We start from the raw sequence: 16,658 nt of genomic DNA, 5'->3' as shown, positions 1-16,658 counted from the left end.
CCAGCTCTGAGGGTATCTAATGTTCTCTCCTGACATACAGGAACCAGCAAGCACACGTACACTCATACATGTGCTCGCATGTACACACACACACAGACATACAATCACTCTTAAATAATATTTTAACAGTAGTTGTAGTTCTTTTCCTGGGAATGCAATGGTTAATGTATTGTTAGCTTGATAGGATTCAGAATCACCATGGAAATACAACTCCAGGAATTTTAACTGAGGGAGTTTCCAGATTAGTTTAACAGAGATGGGGAAACCCACCCTGAGTATGGATGGCATCATCCTATGAGCTCAGATCCCTCTTTCTATGCTTCCTGACAGTGGGTACAATGTGACCAGACACTTCAAGTTCCTAGTGCCATGCTTTTCCACCATAATGGACTGTATCCCTTGGAACTCTGAGACAAAATAAACCATTCCTTCCCGAAGTTGCTTTTGTCAGATACTTGATCACAGCCTCAAGAAAAATAACTTAACGCACTGCAGTTGGACAAAGCAAAGGTCAGCTTTCACTTGGTAATATAGCTGATACTTGGTAAACCATGGAGGAACATGGCTTACCAGTTCCTCTCTGACTTACGTTCAGCTAGCTTTATATACAGACCAGAGACACTGGTCTAGGGATGGTGCTATCCATAGTTGGCCAGGCCCTCCCAGATCGATAGCCTCAGGCCAATCTGAGACAATTCTCCATTTGGAGCTTCCTCTTTCCAGGTGACTCTAAGTTTGTGTCAAGTTGGACTATAAAAACGAGCAAGAGGAGCTGGCAAGTTAAGGGGTGGGAGAGACTACACACAGAAGGTTCCAGGTGAAATGAGTACGGCTGCTGGAGGATGCTAATTGCTCAGAGGTACTGTTCCTGTCTTTTGTATCAGTGTATCTGAGTGTAGCAGGGAGGTTGTAATGTGATTCTCATGAGGTCCAGACAACGCTAGAGCAGCATCAGCTCGTTCCTATTACACATACGAAAGAACAGAATCAGCCTCCCCAGTTCACCCAAAGTTCTTCCACCAAATGAGGCCAGCGTTTCAGAGTGGCTAATAAAGGCAGCTGATTCATTTGCCTGGGTCCTGGGGCTACTATGAAGGGTTGGCCTCAGAGGCCCAGCTGCCTGTATTAGAGTAACAAACCTTACAGAATAAATCTCTTCCTATGTATATATGTAAAGGGGATTAGAGTAAACTACAGGCTGTGGTCCAGCTAGTCCAACACTGGCTGCCTATGACTGAAAGTCCAAGAATGCAGTAGTCGCTCAGCCCATGAGGCTGGACGTCTCATCTGATCTTCAGTATATAACAGAGTCCCACAGAAGTAGGTTCTAACGCCAGTGAAGGAATGGACTTGCCAGGGAGAGCAAGCAGACAAGGACAGCAAACTAGAAGGAGGGGCAGGAGAGAGATCTTCTTTCTTGCCTGTCAACTCTAGAAGGTGAGGTCCACATTAATGGTGGATTTTTTTCCACCTCAAAAGATCTGGATTAGAAGCGGGTCTTCCCACTTCAAATGATTTAATTTCTCTCTCAAGTGAGCCCAGTCATTTGGGTTTCAGTTAATTCCAGATATGGTCAAATTAACATTCAAGAATAGCACTGCTTCCGACTCCAGAGCTTTGTGTTTGTTAAGGAAACAGATTAGCTGGGTGTAGTGGTACAAGCCTTTAATCCGAGATCTCTGGAGGAAGAGGCAGACAGATCTTTGAGTTGCAGGCAGCATGGTTACAGAGTGAATTCCAGGCAATCAGGGCTATACAGATTAAACCCTGTCTCAGAAAAATCCCCACCACCTCCAAAGAAAATAAGTCCCTCCCTCAAAGGGGGAAAAACCAGGTTGATGCGGGGGAAGCCGTGCTGGGGATTGTTAGACTGTTTACCTATCATACAAGATGCCCTGGATTCAATCCTAGTTCTGTATACACACCCATAGTCCCAGCACTGGGGAGGGAGGCCAGAGAATCAGAAGTTCAAACTCACCCTTGCTATGCACAGTTTGAGGGCAGTCTGAGACAGGAGACCCTGTTTCGATACCATGTATTCACCATCCCCTCCTGCCTCCAAAATAAAAAAAGAAGAAAACAGACCAGTGGAAGTGGAATCTTCTCCCGTGATTGTTCTTAAATGAAACCAAATTAAACTTCAAAAACTATTTATTTTTGAGTAGATAATCCATGTACATGGTACAAAATTCTGGAGTACAAAAGGCAAACGGGGAAAAGTCATTTCCACCCTCTTCCAAGCGGCAACTGAGGCTGCCAGGCTACTGTGTCACTTCTCAGAGACAGTCTGGGAACAGGCAAGCAGACATATCACAAGCATATGTGTGAGTATACGCACACACACATATGAATCCACACACCAACATGTATTTATCTCGATTCCAAACACTAGAATTTCATGCATGTTCATGCATGTTTTCTTCCCCCACTTAGCCATGTGGCTCCAAGATCCCGTGAACGTTCCTTGGCAGTACATACTACTCTTTTCAGTGTCTGCAAAATGCCCCATTGTAGAGACGGGCCAGGGGTTTTCACCTTTGTTCTGAATTAATGGTAGTTTCTAACCTTTTTGTTATTACAAACATTGCTTTAATAAAAGTTTCTGCACATAAGAAAAGTTCCTATACGTGGCACAGCTGGTTCCAAAGGCGGTACAATTGGATTCGTGACATTACTCTCTGTCCTCCGAGGAGGCTGTAGGCTCCTAGCTCTGCCGTCTACTGCACAGGGTGCTGCTGCCCGCAGCTCTACAGCACTGCCCGTTTCCTGCGATCATCTACCAGGTCTGAAGGAAGAGCAGCTAACCGTCCTGACTAACATCGATGTGCCCTCCCCGCCGCAACACTGCACACCTCCGAAAGATCACCTCGGAGACAAAGCCTAGAAACCTCTGGAAAACTCTTTCTCCCTTCCATCCTTCAAGGTTAGCGACTAATGAACACATGCCTTAGAGGGCTTCTCTAGTGCTGACTAGAACTGACAGCCTGTTTAAACCTGAGCACAGATTAGGTTAGATCTATATTTTGCTACTCTAAGATGCAAAGATAACAGTTTGGGGAGCCAACTTAACCAAGTGGGGTGTTCTGACTGTCTGATGCGCCACAGTGAGGTGGGCAGGGTCCCTGCTTCCCCCGCCCTTACACATGCCGAAGGAAGATGTAGACCTTGCAAAGGGTCAGGGACGTAAAACAGTGAGCAATACGTGTCATTAGGACAGACAACAGGACTGTCTCGAGTGGACTTTGATATGACCAGGAGGCCAGTGTGAAGACATCACCCAAAATCATGGAGACGACAGACACAAGAGGAGAGTATCAGTGGAGGGCAGCCTGGCCCGTCTGGGAAATTGAGATAGGCCAATGAGGATACAGGAGGATACAGAAGCAGTGACTCCCCCGGTGTCAAACACACTGCATATGAGGCACTAAAGCCCTGCTCATGATCTTACACATAGTTACTCGAGAAGGAAAACATGCATTCTTTTTTTGTATATGCATGTTCCTTTATGTGTATGGGGATATGTGTGCCCGTGCATGTGTGTGCCCGTGCATGTGTGTGCCCGTGCGTGTGTGTGCCCATGCATGTGTGTGCCCGTGCATGTGTGTGCCTGTGTGTGTGTGTGTGCGCCTGTGCATGTGTGTGCCCGTGCATGTGTGTGCCTGTGTGTGTGTGTGTGCGCCCGTGCATGTGTGTGCCCGTGCATGTGTGTGCCCGTGCATGTGTGTGCCCGTGCATGTGCGTGCCCGTGCGTGTGTGTGCCTGTGTGTGTGTGTGCCTGTGTGTGTGTGTGCGCCTGTGCATGTGTGTGCCCGTGCATGTGTGTGCCCGTGCATGTGTGTGCCTGTGCATGTGTGTGCCCGTGCATGTGCGTGCCCGTGCATGTGTGTGCCTGTGCATGTGTGTGCCTGTGCATGTGTGTGCCTGTGCATGTGTGTGCCTTGTGCATGTGAAGGTCAGAAGTCAACTCAGATGCCATCTTCATTGCTCTCCACCTAATTTTGAGACAAGTTTTCTCACTGAATTGGAGCTTACCAATTTAGCTAGTCTGGCTGGTCAGCGAGCCCCAGGGATCCTTGTCTCCACCTCTCTGGTGCTGAGAATACAAGGGCACACTGCTATGCCTGGCTTTGATGCTGGGGTTCCTAACTCCGGTCCTCATGCTTTGCTGACTGAGACATCTCCCCTGCCCTTCATTACTGTTTACACACCACTTCGGCCCCACTGCTGCTAGGAGGGAGAGCATGGCAAGCTCTAAGATGCACCTCAGAAGGCCCTTCCTCTAGCCATGCTCAGCTACCACAGACACCCCGACCCATGTTCCTGGGCTCTTCATTGTACTGCTCTGTATTTAGGTCTTTGTCTCAGTGATGAACCCTGTCAATAGTACATCATAAGACACTTCCTTATGGTACTTCTTAGAACATACTTCAGTTCAACTGCCTGAACCTTCACAAGCCAAAGTCCATGTAGGAAGTTATTGCTAGGATGCCCAGCTCCTTTAAACTGATCATCCATCACCTGGAGAGCAGGCCTGACAGAACCATGGGGATGCAGAAGGGATGCATACAGAGGTTGCAGGCCAGCCTGGGTGTCTCAGATACCCCTTCAGGTCGTGTCTACAGTATTCAAGATAGAAAAGACAAGAGGCTGCCAAAGTGACAAAGGATGGGAATAGGACCTTGGGAGGTAGTAAGAGAGCTGTTGGAAGGCCTGCTCCATGCTTTGTTCAAGGCCCCAGGAGGTTCCCCAGAAACAGTCTGGAGAAGGAAAGCCTTCCCTGGTGACCAGTGTGGGTTTGGTTCTACCGCAAGCCTGTGTCTTCACTGTTCTTGAATCAAGTGCTACAAACCAGACTAACAGGAGCTTATGCCTAACAAGGACTCTGCTTTATTACAGAAACACCTTTGGATGCAGGTTGGCAGACATTCTACAGTACTCGCCACTGCCTGTGATGCTGGCTGACTAACCACTGAACAAGGACAACAGCAGAATGGCCCTACATCCTCCCAGACCTTCCACTATCACTTCAGCCTCATCCTGCTCACAGATGCTCTGAGCATGGTCTCAACCAGAGCACCCTCAGGCACCTCATGAAAAGTAGGTGGGAGGGAAGGTGGCTCCTGACCTACAGGCTGGTCCTAAGAATGCATGGCACAGGGAGTCAGCCCTGGGAACAAGCTCTCTGCTCTGAATTTGGTTTCTCTTCTAGTGCACACTTAAAAAAAGAGTGACCTACAGATGTTTCCCCAGCATCTTGTAATTCTGGTAAAAGCCAGTAGGCTCCAAACACAATGCTGTGCTATGCCTCGGTTCAGAAGACACTGTCCCAGGAGGCCCCTTACTTCCATTAGCCTCCAGGTGGATTCTGAAGTGACCACTGGTCTCAGGGAATCTCCTCAGCCAATAATAATGTCAGACTGCACAGCCCACTTCATGCTGGAATTACCCACGAAGGTGCTGTCTATGTAGGGTTCTCAGGGCCACCTTCTGTGGTCTAATTCAAAGACCTAAGTAACACAGCCTACCCACAAGGCTCCAAAACAATACAGGTTATCTACTGCTTATTGTTGCTTACCAGAACCAGAACCAGAGAATAAGACATTACTGCTTTAGATACCACATACTTTGAATATAGGACAGAGAAATCAAGATAGATCTGAGTTGAATAGAGATCTCTTTTCTGTTGGCTAGCTTTCACAGTGTCCGATGTTGCTACACAGACAGCTGGGGTGAGGGTGTCAGCAACAGTCTTACCCAGCTATGAACTTGCAGACTGTAATACCAACCTGGCAGGCAAGATGAGAACATTGGAGTCATAGAGACTCGACTACAGGTCAACCACCTGCATTCTCTTTAGATCCGCTGCCTGCTCCTCAAGAGGGAGGTCGTACCTGGTACTGAAGAACGAGTAACAGCAACCTCTCATCATCTCTATTACGTCTCATGGATTAAGGAATTGGACAAAGTATCCACCAATCTCTCTCTTCCAAGAGTTATTAACCCACTCTCTGTCTCCCAGGAGTGATCAACCTTTTGCTTCTACAACATGACACTGTCATCAACAAAGTTTACAGAGTACACGGTGTAATGAAGTTTTAAAAAAAGGGAGGGAAAATAACCTGTGTTCTAAATTACTTTACAATTTCCTGTTGGGCCACGTTCACAGTGACCCTCGGCTACAGGCAGCCTCAGTTGATCATGCCGACAACCACAGCAAAAGAAACTCTCTAGAAACAGCACCAGATAAAGGGTCTCATTTCCAAAGCCAGTTATAGTTAGTGGCTTTAGATCAGTTATTCCGTGCCTCTCCCAGACATAGACAGGTGGACCCCTCTAACCCTGAACCTAACATGTTCCCACTTCCCTCCCTACATCTCTGTTCAAACACTGACATTAGCCAGAATTCTGGGTAAATTAGCTTCTTTTAAGATAATGCAGACAGATGAGCCTCTCTTCTGAATTGGTATAGCTCTCACATGGTCAAAATGTTGTGTTCTCCCCCAAAGAACGACTTTATTTTTATGAACATTATTATTATTTTACACTACTCCAGCCAAGCCTTTTCCCAATGCTCCCATGACCATGTATGTCCCTGAGGAGGTAATGCACCCGCGGCTCACCAGGTGTGTGCTGGCACAGGGCAGTGGCGCCTTAGATGCTGCTGTTCCTACCCAGCTCACCACAGCTCGGTGGCCCTAGTTTAGCAACTGGTGTTATTGTGCCTACATGGGCTGTTCTTTTGTGGTGGGAGACAGAGTTTTATGTAGGCCAGGCTGGTTTCCAGTTTGCTGTTTAGCCTACAACACGCTCAATGTCCTGATCCTCCTGTCTCTGTCACAAGTGTATGCTACCATGTCTATTTATGTGATGTTAGGGATGGAACCTGGGCAAGCACTCCACTGACCGAGCCCCAGCACCTCTCCTTTCCTATCAGTATGTATGCCTCGTGCCTCTTAATCACATACAATAGGAAACTAACTCCACCTGCTTCTGTTTAAGGGTCCCAACCTGCTCTTCAGTTCATGTGTGTGCTAAGTTTATGCAGAAGGAGCACAAACCTCACACTAGGGTTTACTGAGCATGACCCAGTTGTTAGGTTCCTGACACCTGGGGGACTGGGGGATGCCCCGTGATTGTTTTGGTCTGCTCATTTCCAGAGGCTAGACCCAACCCTTTAGGGGTTATTAGAGGCCCTCCTTCCCATCTCACCTAATATCCTATTCCTTTCAGCTCTGGCCCAAGTGCTGGTTGCTCGTGGAGTCTTCACAGCCCTGAGTACTACCTCCTTTTCCTCCGTGCACTGCACCTGCTGTCTTTCCCCTTGTCTGAGCTGACAGTAGTCAACAGTGTGCACATCTTAACCTTCACTGAAACCCAGACAGTGCAAGAACATGCTTCCAACAGGGATATGCCCATCTGGATACGGAGAGCTTCAATTCTTGTTCAAGTGTCCTCAATGAAAAGTGCATTTGCAATATTCCCATGGAGTGAGCCTGGGCTGTGTGCAGGGTTAAAGGAGCTACAGGGGAGCCACCGTCACAGCTGTCCTTGACCACATGCAGCCTGAGGGCAGGATGCACCTACAGCCACACCAAAGCCAACGCCTGAGAAACGCAGACTCCAGACCAAGGGTTCCCATTTCCAAAGCCCATCATGGTCACTTGGTATCTGTCTTCACAACACAAATGGGTGGACTCTCATAAACCCGAACCTCACCTGCTTCTGTCTCTACACCAGTGGGCTAATTGCTCCGCACACCAGCCAAGCCTAGAGTCCCTATGTACTGTGAGAAGCCAGAACAAAAGGCACAACGGTAGGTGAATGGGCTGGCTGCTCATCCAGCAGCCTTCTGAAACACTTCAGGGGACAAGCTTTGGGGAGCAAGAGGGTCGCATCTGCTCTCTGAGCCCCTGCTAGATGCCAGAGAGGCAGGGACAGTGTTCAGCTACATTGACCTCAGGGCTTATTTCTTAGCAGTTGTTCAATACTTGCTGAACATAACGCTCTTTATTCTCAGAGCCCGCACACATCTGGGTACCTTCATAAACGCAGTGTCAATGAAGAAATACAAGTTGAATGGACAGAATGAGTGGGCACTGCCCATGGTTCTTCGTAGGGTTCTGTGTGTTATCCACGTGGTGTTACTCTGAGTCCATCAGCCAGAGCCAGGAGAGACGAAATGAAACAAGTAGGAGAAAGAAAACATCCGTCTAGAGAGTGGAAATGAATCTTCCTGGATCTCTCTGCCATTATCTGCAGAACCATGTCAAGATCCCGTAGTCTATACACGTCATTAAAAAAATATCACTGACATACAGAAATGGAGTTCTCAGGAGGCCTTGGCCTTGATCTTGGACAGTAACAGCTCATTCTTTCGGCCCTCCTGGAAAAGCAAAGTAAGAGAGAAGCAGAGACGGTTAGTCACTGGTACTCAGGTGGGGGTCTCTGAAGGGGCCCAGCCTCTCCCCAGTCTTGGTAACTGCTGTTTTGTTTTGTTTCCTTTTTGTTTTTGAGACAGAGTCTCACATAGCCCAGGTTGGTCTTGAACTAGCTACAAAGCCAAAAATGACCCTAAATCTGATCCTCCTGCCTCCACCTCCTGAGTAAGGATGAGAATTACAGTGTGCCGGGGATCAAATCCAGTGTTCTGGGGTGCCAGGCGAGCACTCCACCAACTGAACTGGGGTGCCAGGCGAGCACCCCACTAACTGAGCTACATCTCTTGCCTCTTAGCTGTTTTCTGACAAGTCAGTCAGTCTCTTAGCACAAAGCCACTCCCACAGTGACCTACTGACCTTCTGTGTTGACAGATGTGATGAAGCTCTGGACTAAAGGCAGGAGACCAGGACTGTCTTTCCTACAGACAGAACTTTCTAAATTCTCCAAGGGGACAGAAGCAGAAAACAGACACATATCTGCCAGTCTGCTTGGGACGGCAAGAGAGAAGGGGCCTCGGAGAACGTACCCCAAGATGTGACCAAGGCAGCCCTAGTGTACACACAGCAGATGACACACTGAGAGGTTCTAAGAGTGAAGATGCCAAGCAGACTCAGCCTGAAGAACTAAACGTACATAAGACGTGATGAGAAATGTTTACACAGGGCACTCCCTTCTCCAATACTGAGCTACAAGAGCTGCGACTAAACATGTTAAAGGCTGTCACCGAGGGACATCACTGGCCTCATTCCCTGCCAGCAGTGCCCAGCGTCTGAGATCCCAGTGACCTTTCTGTATTCCCTTCCTGTGGCAAACTCTAGAGCTCTTCACCTGACAGCTCACAAAGCATCTGTAAGCAAACCGCCAACAGCCCCAGGCCTTTCCCAAAGCATCTTAATGTCTCTAACCAAAAGACAGCTGGGAGGCTGCAGAGGTGGCTCAGTGGGGAAGGGTACCTGCTGAGCAAGTATGAGGACCTGAGTTTGAATCCCCATCACTCACATAAAAAGCTGGCATGATTCTACACATGCCCGTAACCATGGTGCTGTGTACACAGACGCAGAAGGCTTGGTGGGACTTTCTGGCTGCCAGCCTAGACTCAGTGAGATCTCGTCTTTAGAGAATATAGCTGAGGCATGGTGGAACAGACACCGATATCCTCCAGTCTCTGCAGACCCTCATGGACATGCCCTTACACACATGTGTATCACATATGGACTCGACATCAGTTGCTGGGTCTCCCCATGCCTTCGGACCTTGGTTGCTCCCTGACGTGTTCTTGCTCTTCCAATAGCAGAGCCTGGCTCAGCCTGCAGAGCCTGCTCTGACTACATCTGCCTGTCTCCCTATATGTAAAGTTTGAAACTATTACTTTTATTATTTTTTGTTCACCAGGCCTTCTGTTCATTTGTTCTTAGCTTCTCATCTGTCTCCTTAACCACAGTGAAACTCTAAGGACAGAGGCCAGGTCTGTTCTACAATCTGGTTAATACCACAGGCAGAGTTAGAGCTGGGAGAACATTTGAAAGGATGAGACTTGCTGCCATGCCTGTAGGCATGCATATGGCTGCCAAACATTAGACCATAAAACAGGCAGGGCAGGCAGAGAAGGCGGAAGAGGAAGACAGAATACTCTTTAAAAATAAACCAGAACAAAATCATTGGCATGGTACATTCTCTTTTTATTTGTGTGTGTGTGTGTGCGCGCATGCACACATGTGTGAGTGTGTGTGTGTGTGCGCATGCACACATGTGTGAGTGTGTGTGTGTGTGTGTGTGTGTGCCTATGGAGGTCAGAAGTCAGGCTTAGCTGCTGCTCTTCAGTCAGTGTCTACCTTGTTCCTTTTTAGAATTGTACTTGTATATATTTATTTTGTGTGTACACAGGCGCCTGCCATGAAGGTCAGAGGGGAACTTGTGGGAGCTAGTTTTCCCTTTCCACCATGTGGGTACTGAGTATTGAACCCAAGAAATCAACCTTGGTGGAAAGCACCTTTTCTCACTAAACCATCTTGCTGGCCCCACTTTACTCTTTACTCGTGGAGTAGTAGGCTGGGCGGGCTAGCCCACAGGGCCCAGTGGTCCTCCAGTCTCCTCCCCCCAGCACTGGGATTCAAGTGGGCACCATCCCATTGTTTTTTGATTTCTCCCCTGCCCCCATTAGGATCAAACTCAAGTATCCCCCCCTCCCCCTTCACAGTAAGCACCTTCCTGACAAAGCCATCTTGCCAGCCCCAGTTCCAGGCTTTAGGGGCACCTTGAGGTGAGGTGAGGTGAGTATGCACTGGACTTTGGCTGCCATCTGTCTGGCCCACACCCTCTCACCTCCTTGAACTCTTTCACAGTCTTGAAGTAGAGCCTCTGCTTTTCCAGGAGCTCCAAGTACTGATCGTTCAGCTGGTCCCTTCTCATCTTGTTCTCCTGCTTCTTCTTTTCCATCTGTTGGAAACAGTTTGGGAATGGTGGTAGATGAAGAAGCATTCTGACAGCAACCACAGCAGGTGGCCATGAGTAACACTTGTATCTGTTTCTCCCAGGCCCTCCCTTCTAAACAGATTTCCCCAGGTTGCCCAGTTTTCTTTCTGAATGGTATCATCTGCAGGCTCTATAATCTATTCAGCAGTTTGCTATTTATAGAACATCAGATGAACAGCATGTATTTTGGGGGGTATCTTGACTGGGGACTACTTTGTCTCTAGACGGTATTTGTGAGTATCTGCAAGTGGTTTGGTGTGTCAAAACTCCAAGGAAGGAGAGTTGCTGGTATAACTGGCTAGGAGATGCTGCTCACCACCCTAAAGGGTTCAGGACGGCCATAAGGCAAAGGGATATCTAGACAGGATGTCAACTGTGTGAGTGGCCCTGATGTATATAAGTGTGTTTATGATAAAATAGTTTACCACCTTTCATTTATTCCAACTGTGTCATAGTGTAAGCTATCTATAGCTACAGGGTGTTTCCAGGATTCTGATCTTAGTCACAGACACTAGATGTTGACTTAAAGAGACTTTCTACAGTAGCCACAAAATGGAGGAAGTTGCAAGTGGAGGCTAGACTATGACCTGTGGGAGCTTGTTTTCTCCTCTGTCATGTGCCTGCACCCAGTCAGCCACCTTGGTGCTCCCACCCTGTCATAGAGACAGGGGCTCTCATGCACCTGAACCTTGCCAGATACCCCAGACTTGCTGACCATCAAGCCCCAGGGATGCTCATGTCTTGTGGTCCCCAGCACTGGGAATACAAGCATGCACCAGCACTGTTACACTTGGCATTTTCTCAGGGCTCTAGGGACTAAGCTCAGGTCCTTTGTACACATGGTAAAGAGTAATGGAACACCTACAGAGAGCCTAAAGTTAAAGTCTTTGTTCTCGCAGGGTACATCCTGGCAACCGGTACCAAACCAGACCATCAACTAAGTGTCTGACGAGGAGCGAGTGAATGTACATTAGTGATCATCAGCATCAGTGGTGGGGAGAACGCAATGGAGTTGGAGATGTGAAGGGTATGGATGTGTGGTGCAGAGCTGAGAGGAGGGCAACTCAGCAGAACCAGGTGCTATGTGCAGTTAGTTTCTGAAGCTAAATGCAGACCATGAGCCAGCCAGGAGACGAAGGCAGAAAACAGTCATGCACACAGCAGGTGCGGCCTGCGTGTTATATATGTGCCTGTGGCTATAGGCCAGGGGAGAAACTTGGCTGTTATATCATGAGTTTTGAGACTGGGTCTCTACCTTGTCTAGAACTGGCTAAGTAGGTTAGGCTGGCTGGCCACTAAGCCTCGGGTCTCTTCCCTGCATCAGGACCCTAAGTACATGGCACCACACCCTTTGAAATGTCATGAGATAAATGACCAAGGAGAAGATGGCTGGACAAGCGAGGGAGGGCTGCTGGGGAGGGGCAGCATCGCTCATTTAATATGGGGAACTGCACCGTGTCTGGCACACAGGAGCTCAGCACCTGGGAGCTCTGACCAATCGAAATGTGGAGGCCAACCCACTAGAGTCTCATGCTGGTGGGAGGCGATGCAGGATGCTGTCTGGATGGAGAGAGAGCCTATGCCCAGGCCCTCCTCACCCCACACACCCTGCCCTGCTGTAGAGTAAGCCCGCTGACCTTCATCCTGCTTTGTTTAATGCCTTCCACAATCTGCTCCATCTGCCTTAAAAACTGGTCCCGGGCAGCAGGGGAGGCCATGGCTCTGAAAGAAAAATCAGCAGAAGTAGGTCCAGCACGTGGTGCAGTTAGAAAGGGGGTGGGGGACAGCAAGGAGTCAGCCCTGTACCTAGAATGTGCCACAATCGTCAACTAGACCTTTGCAGGGCACAGAGGGCTGAGGGAGCCAGCAAGAATACCAGGCAGTCGGGATTCCAAACCTCTGATCTGATAACCGAATACAATCTTGTCCCCCATTCTCCTTGTGTTCCTGTGGACTGTATAAGGAATATCTGACTAGACGGAAACGGAGCTGAGGAACACTACACAGGTGAGAACACGCTGCTCCTCTAATCTTCAGACAGGCAAAGCACTGCCCTTCCGTGGATCACCCAGCTTCTTCCTTATAACTTTTAACCAAACTGTATCTCCTCAGCATAAAGCGTGAATAAAAATAATACAAATGCCATTTGCCATCAATTATGGCATGTACTGCTTAAGAAATTAATTCTTTTTTTTTTTTTTTAAGAATCTGAGAACTGGGAAACATCTGGAACTTTGCTGGAGGCTGTAGAAGGGTAGATTTCCTGGTGTGCCTGCTATACCTTCCAACCCACATCCAGTCCTGCAGAGGGACAGAAACCAGAAGGCTCAGAGCCTGGCACTCACAGGTGGGGCTTCTTCAGAGGCTGACAGAGCAGAACTCTGCTGCGGTTACCAGGGATCCAGACCCCCAGTCTGAGAAGGCCAATAGGACACAAAGGCAGCATGTGTGAGGCGTGGCTCAGCCCTAGCACACACTGTTAATCCAGGAGCTTTCTGTTTACTGTCATTAAGACTGAATAAACTCAACCACAGGTAGTAGGTGGAGCAAGCAACCAGTTGACTGGGAGTGAACATGGGAAAAACCATAGAGTTAGAGGAAGTCAGGAGGACGGACAGAGAAATGCACAGGAAGTAGAAAGGAGGGACATTCAGTTGGAAGGGTTTTTAAGACAGTGTGGAGGAGCACATTTTTTTTTTTTTCCCTTCTGGGATACCAGTTGAGGAGGAAGGTCAGCTGGGTGCTTTCTCTGCCTCTCTGAGACAGCACACTTACCACAGTGTCTGCTCCCTAGTCTTCATCTGGGAAAATCAAACCTTTGGAATTTTGTTTTATAAACTCTGCGTGCGTGCGTGCACGAGCACAAGCCATGGGTCCTACCGATTGAATTCACGTTCAGGCCCAATGGAGAATGGCTTAGCTCTGCTGTGTTTAAAATAAAATAAATACGTAGAAAGTCTAGAGCCCATGATTCAGAAAGAACTTGGGCCTTAAAACGTTTCTAGCCTGCTGCCAGGGGCCAGCAGAGGCTTATGCTAGCAAAAGGAAGCAAGCTACTCTGGGAGCAAGCCTTGGGCCATCTGCAAGGTGGGTAGGCTAGCTCACCAGGAACACACTCCAGAGCTAGTGTCACCTGGTTCCCTTGCTATATGACTTATACAGATGGCCTTTCTATACAATTTATTTTATGATAGAATCTCATGTAGCCTAGGCTAGCCTTGAACAAACTTTGTAGTCAAACTGTCCTTAAACAATTCTTGATTCTCCTATCTTCCCTTCTAAGTGCTGGAATTACAAGTCTATACCAAGAAGTCAGTTTACGCAGTGCTGAGGAATTGAGCCCAGGGCTTTATGAGTCGACCTGAGCACTGTACCACTGAGTAACCCCAGCTTGGAGGATGTATGTTAATTCACAAAACATACCTTTAACAATTCTTCCATGTGATCCACAGTAGAAGGGATTTTTTTCTTTAAATCTTTTTTTACAGTCCAGTCTTTATCCCCCTCCTGTCTGGTCTGCCCTCTGACTGTTCCTCATCCCACACCTCCTCCCCAAACTCCAAGAGGATGTCCCTCCTCCCTCAACCCCTGCCCCCAGACTTCCCCACTCCCTGGGGCCTCAAGTCTCTCAAGGCTATCTCAATGGGCTGAAGTTACCAAGTAGAGTAGGTTGCCTGGACACTGAACCACCTGTCTCCACCCCCCAGCTCTGGGGTTACAATCACGACGACACTATGCTCAGTTTTCCCTCTGAGGGTTCTGGGATTGTGCAAGGCAGGCTCTTTCCCCACAGCACTGTAATTTGCAGAGCCTTCCATTAAGGCGTGTCTGCCCTTAGTGGATAGGGAGTGAGAGAATCATGTCCCAGTACCAGACCATGTATGCACAACACACTGTCAGTCACTCCTCATCCAGACCAAGAGGGCAACTGGGGAGGAGGGCAGTCAGTACTTACTGTGAGAAGTTCTCGTGAATGGAGTTCAGCAGGCTAATCTGGGGGAGTGAAGAGAACCGTGTAAGTAGAAGGCTAAAAGGTCCCCACACTACCTCAGCCCTTGCTGGAGAGCTTGCCTAGGGCCGAGACAAGGCCACTGAAGGGGAGCCACATCTAGTCAAGCAGGTCAAAGTGGCATTTGACAGAACAAAGGAAAGAACAGTATGTTCTTAGCTGCATAGTTTTCCTCAGAGAATCTGTCTACTTAAAGAAAACCATTTTCCCTAGAATGCGTGACCACGAGAATGTGAAAAAAAAGCTTTTTAAAAGGGGATTCTCGTGGCAGGGCTCTTTGGACAAACTGCCAGCAGGGATTGGATCGAGTGGTCTTCCCAAACGTTACTCTATTTTAAGGCGATCAGCCCGGGGTGGGTCAGTAGGGTGGGGACAGAGAAGACCGTGCCTCTTCTCCACTGGTTCACCCCACCACGGAGTCATCAAGGCCACCAACATGGCTGCTGCTGAGTGGCCCTGAGAACCTCTGATAAAACCCGACCTTCACAGTCCTGTCCATGGAAACCGTCCCCGTCCTCACAGCGAGAGCCTCCATCTGACCTCGTGAGACATGCTGGGAAGGGCTCTGTCTGGGGTCCCCTGGCTGTGCACTGTTTAACCTGTTGGCTCATCCGTAAGCACTTACCGCACCTGGACTTTAGATTCACAACACTCGACACAGGAATGGCGTTCCTACCCTTAGCACTTCAGGTGTGGTGGACTATTGGTCTCATGGGTTTGAATGTGCACTTGCATGTGGAGCCCAGAAGACAACCTCAGCTGCCATTCCTCAGGAGGCTGCCCACCCTGCTTATTAAGACAGGGCCTCTCACTGGCCCAACGCTCATCAAGGAGGCTAGGGTGGGGCTGGGGCAGTGACCCCAGTGATCTGGCTCTGTCTGCCAGTCCTGGCCTTACAAGTATGGTACCATGGTACCAGCTTTTGGTGGTGTTTTGTTTAATGTGGGTTCTGGTGATTGAACTCAGGCCCTCATGTTTGGAAGGCAAGCACTTTACGTACTGAGGCATCTTCCCACCCCTCATGCTGGTGTTTCTCACATGATAGTACAGAACAGCTAAACACCAGCTTCCATTCACTGCAGTGACAAAGCCCAGTGCTTGGCACAGGAAGGCGGTCGCTCTCCACTGACACTGGATGACTCCATCTCAGGCTCTAGGTCCATCAGAATCTTCTGGAGCTACCACACTGTCAGTGGCTCATCTAAGTTATTTTCTTTGCATAAAGGCTTTCACCAGGGCCACTGTGAAGTCTTAAGTACAAGGTGCTTGCTGCTAAGCCTGAAGACCGAGTTCTGTTCCCAGAGCTCACAGGGGGTAAGGACAGAACCGATTCCTACTAGCTGCCCTCTGAACTCCACATATGTACAATGCCTCCCCTCCACAGTAAGACTTAAAATGGAACAAGAAAAGAAAGAAGGAAGCAAACAAAAGCTCTCACCTCCTTTTCCAGATAAACCTTTTTGTCATCCAGGGTATTGTACAAAGTGAAGAACTGCTTGGTTTCCTTGTGTACTGCGGAAACTGCCAATGCAAAGAGATGAGCATCCTCGTGCAAGAGCATCAGTGAACCTCGTGCAAAAGCATCAGTGACCCACTGCATCCCAACCCTGCGCGGCATGTGCCCAGGGCCTCATGCACACTTTAGTCATCATGGAAGCCTTTGTCTCTGTGCATGCATGTTGGTATGTGTGCACGTGTGCATTCGGAGGTCGGCACTGGGAACCTTTCTTAATCCCTC

At 48.7% G+C, this 16,658-nt stretch overlaps 1 protein-coding gene across 1 annotated transcript in view; it reads right to left on the bottom strand.

Moving 5' to 3' along the window:
• Nucleotides 1-7,985: 7,985 nt before the first annotated feature.
• The window catches only part of Ccdc93 (CCC complex scaffolding subunit CCDC93), a 70,174-nt gene continuing 61,501 nt past the window's right edge, over nt 7,986-16,658 (bottom strand). The window contains exons 20-24 of the mRNA XM_034513104.2: nt 16,359-16,441; nt 14,867-14,904; nt 12,549-12,633; nt 10,762-10,875; nt 7,986-8,383 (exon numbers count right to left, since the gene is read on the bottom strand). Of these exons, the coding sequence (XP_034368995.1) occupies nt 8,330-8,383; nt 10,762-10,875; nt 12,549-12,633; nt 14,867-14,904; nt 16,359-16,441 (374 nt within the window). The 3' untranslated portion in view covers nt 7,986-8,329. The remainder of the gene's footprint in view (nt 8,384-10,761; nt 10,876-12,548; nt 12,634-14,866; nt 14,905-16,358; nt 16,442-16,658) is intronic.

The sequence above is a fragment of the Arvicanthis niloticus genome, chromosome 10, assembly GCF_011762505.2.
Source record: "Arvicanthis niloticus isolate mArvNil1 chromosome 10, mArvNil1.pat.X, whole genome shotgun sequence".
NCBI classification, from domain to species: domain Eukaryota; kingdom Metazoa; phylum Chordata; class Mammalia; order Rodentia; family Muridae; genus Arvicanthis; species Arvicanthis niloticus.
This window is presented reverse-complemented; position numbering and strand designations above follow the sequence as displayed.